The sequence below is a fragment of the Scylla paramamosain genome, chromosome 8, assembly GCF_035594125.1.
Source record: "Scylla paramamosain isolate STU-SP2022 chromosome 8, ASM3559412v1, whole genome shotgun sequence".
Classification (NCBI taxonomy): Eukaryota; Metazoa; Arthropoda; class Malacostraca; order Decapoda; family Portunidae; genus Scylla; species Scylla paramamosain.
The window spans coordinates 23,712,040-23,714,539 of NC_087158.1; the positions used below are offsets into that span (position 1 = coordinate 23,712,040).

The 2,500-nt window shown below is 45.2% G+C and overlaps 1 protein-coding gene across 1 annotated transcript in view; it reads left to right on the forward strand.

Moving 5' to 3' along the window:
- The window catches only part of LOC135102557 (uncharacterized), a 145,601-nt gene that overhangs the window by 107,106 nt on the left and 35,995 nt on the right, over window positions 1–2,500 (forward strand). Inside the window, 1 exon segment of the mRNA XM_064007838.1 lies at window positions 1,219–1,363. Within this exon segment, the coding sequence (XP_063863908.1) occupies window positions 1,219–1,363 (145 nt within the window).

A 2,500-nucleotide genomic window follows, 5' to 3' on the forward strand; every position in this document is an offset into this window, starting at 1 on the left:
ATTCCTCCACCTTCCTCCCTTTCACCATTGCTGTCTCTCCCTTCACTCTTCTTCTCTCCTCTTTCCTCCCTCTATTCTTCCAACTTCCTCCCATGCCTTTCTCTGTCATTTTCTCGCCTCCTTATTATCTACTTATCCTCCTTTCCTTTTTCCTCCTTCCATCCTTCCACCTTTCTCCCATGTCCTCCTCTGTCCCTCTCTCCTTTCTTCCATATCTTCTTATCTTCCTTCCCTTTTTCGTTCATCTATCCTTCCACCTATCTCTCATATCCTTCGTCTTACCCTCTTTACCTCTCCCTCTCCCCCTTCCTGTCCCCTTCCTTTCTTATGTAACGAGAGGGACTTATGACTGTGGAGCTTAGAAGGCAGGGAGGGGGAGCTCCATCTCAAGGGAGTGGTCCATTAAGGGAAGTATGTGGAGGAAGTGGATAAGTGGAGCCTCATTTGCCACAGGTGGAGCTCATTAGGGACAGTTGACCCCGAGCACCCATTTGTAGGGGAAGGTGTGGGTGTACTAGTATATGGGTGAGTGTGTGTGTGTGTGTGTGTGTGTGTGTGTGTGTGTGTGTGTGTGTGTGTGTGTGTGTGGGTAAGTGCCAAATGAGGGGAATATTAGATGTGTAGGGGAGTGTTATACGGCTTAGAGAGAGAGAGAGAGAGAGAGAGAGAGAGAGAGAGAGAGAGAGAGAGAGAGAGAGAGAGAGAGAGAGAGAGAGAGAGAGAGAGAGAGAGAGAGAGAGAGAGAGAGAGAGAGAGAGAGAGAGAGAGAGAGAGAGAGAGAGAGAGAGAGAGAGAGAGAGAGAGAGAGAGAGAGAGAGAGAGAGAGAGAGAGAGAGAGAGAGAGAGAGATGTATGGTGATGGTGATGGTGTGAATATTAGTCGATTTGTATTTATAGTAAGATGATGAGCATGTTTTTTTTTTTCGTGTGTGTGTGTGTGTGTGTTTGTGTGTTTGTGGGATGATGTACATAGGCTTTTATATATATCTACTTATTTGTAAATAGCTAATTATGCATCATTAATCAACAGTAGGTAGTTACGTAGCTATACATATTTTATACCTGTAATTACACACACACACACACACACACATACACACACACCAAACACAAGAAACTCCACATCCAGCCTTACTAACATAATCAACTTCCTAATTTACCTTATGCTCTTCTATTCTTACACGTGCAGGAACCTTAACCTCTGTTCCTCCCTCGCAGACGAGTCCCCTTACGCCGTGCATGCTCTGCCTCTGTGTGAGTACGCCCTCACCACTTGCGAGAAGCTGCCGGGGTGCATGAACCTGTACGATGACTTCAGGAACGCTTGTAAGGTGAAGGATGACCAATGCAGGATGACCGACACGTGAGTAGACTGGCTGGGTGACTGAGGGAGTAAGAGGAAGTCAGAGTAAGTCAGTGAGTGATTTAGTAACTGAGTGAGTGAGTGAATGAGTGTCTTGAATGAATGTATCCCTGGAGTTTAAGTATGTTTTTTCTTTTCTTTTCTTTTTTTTAAGGGTGTTAGGGATGCAGTGGATTTGATTGGTAGTGTGGATGGCTAGACTGGAGTGTTATGGAGTCGTGTGGGTGTGTAGGAAGTGGGTACCAGTGTGTGGGGTGTGTTTTAGGCAGTAGTGGATTGTGCGGTGGGGTACAGGAGGGTGTAGTGGGCGGGATGTTGTGGTGTGGTGTAGTGAGGGTGCTGGGTGGGTGTGGGTGGACGGTGGAAGGTGGGAAGTAATGTAAATTCTATCGTGATTTTATAGCTACTAAACTTATCGGCCTGTCTACTCTCCCTACATATTCGTACCCCTCTCTCTCTCTCTCTCTCTCTCTCTCTCTCTCTCTCTCTCTCTCTCTCTCTCTCTCTCTCTCTCTCTCTCTCTCTCTCTCTCTCTCTCTCATCCACATATCCATCTATTTATCTATCAATCTGTCTATCTATCTATTTATCTTTCTATCTATCTATCTACTCGTATCTGTCTAGCCAGCCAGCCAGCCAGCCAGCCGTACATTTACCTGTCTATAGCAGCATATATCCATCCAACCACCTACTAATCAACCAATCCCGCCAGTCTATAATACATGAGGCAAGGAACTGAGGAACTGAAACTCAGAGCTCTCTCTCTCTCTCTCTCTCTCTCTCTCTCTCTCTCTCTCTCTCTCTCTCTCTCTCTGTCTCTTCTTCAAGTTATAAAAGAAAATTAAACAGAACAGCAGGATGAAAAAGTTTGACAAGTATTAGACTCACTGTGCATAGTTTATTGGAGTGGAGTCGAATGGAAAAGGGAAAGAAAGGGGAAACACAATCATGATGTTCTGTGTTCATAATGTTCTTTGTTCTTCGTAGATAACTTAATGTACATTGTCAGGTTTGCTGTTTATATCATCTGGTGGTGGTGGTGGTGGTGGTGATGGCGGTGTAGTAGGAAGAATGAGCGACAAGGAAAGAAGACGAGGAGGAGGAGGAAAAGGAGGTAATGGAAGAAAGAGGAAAGAA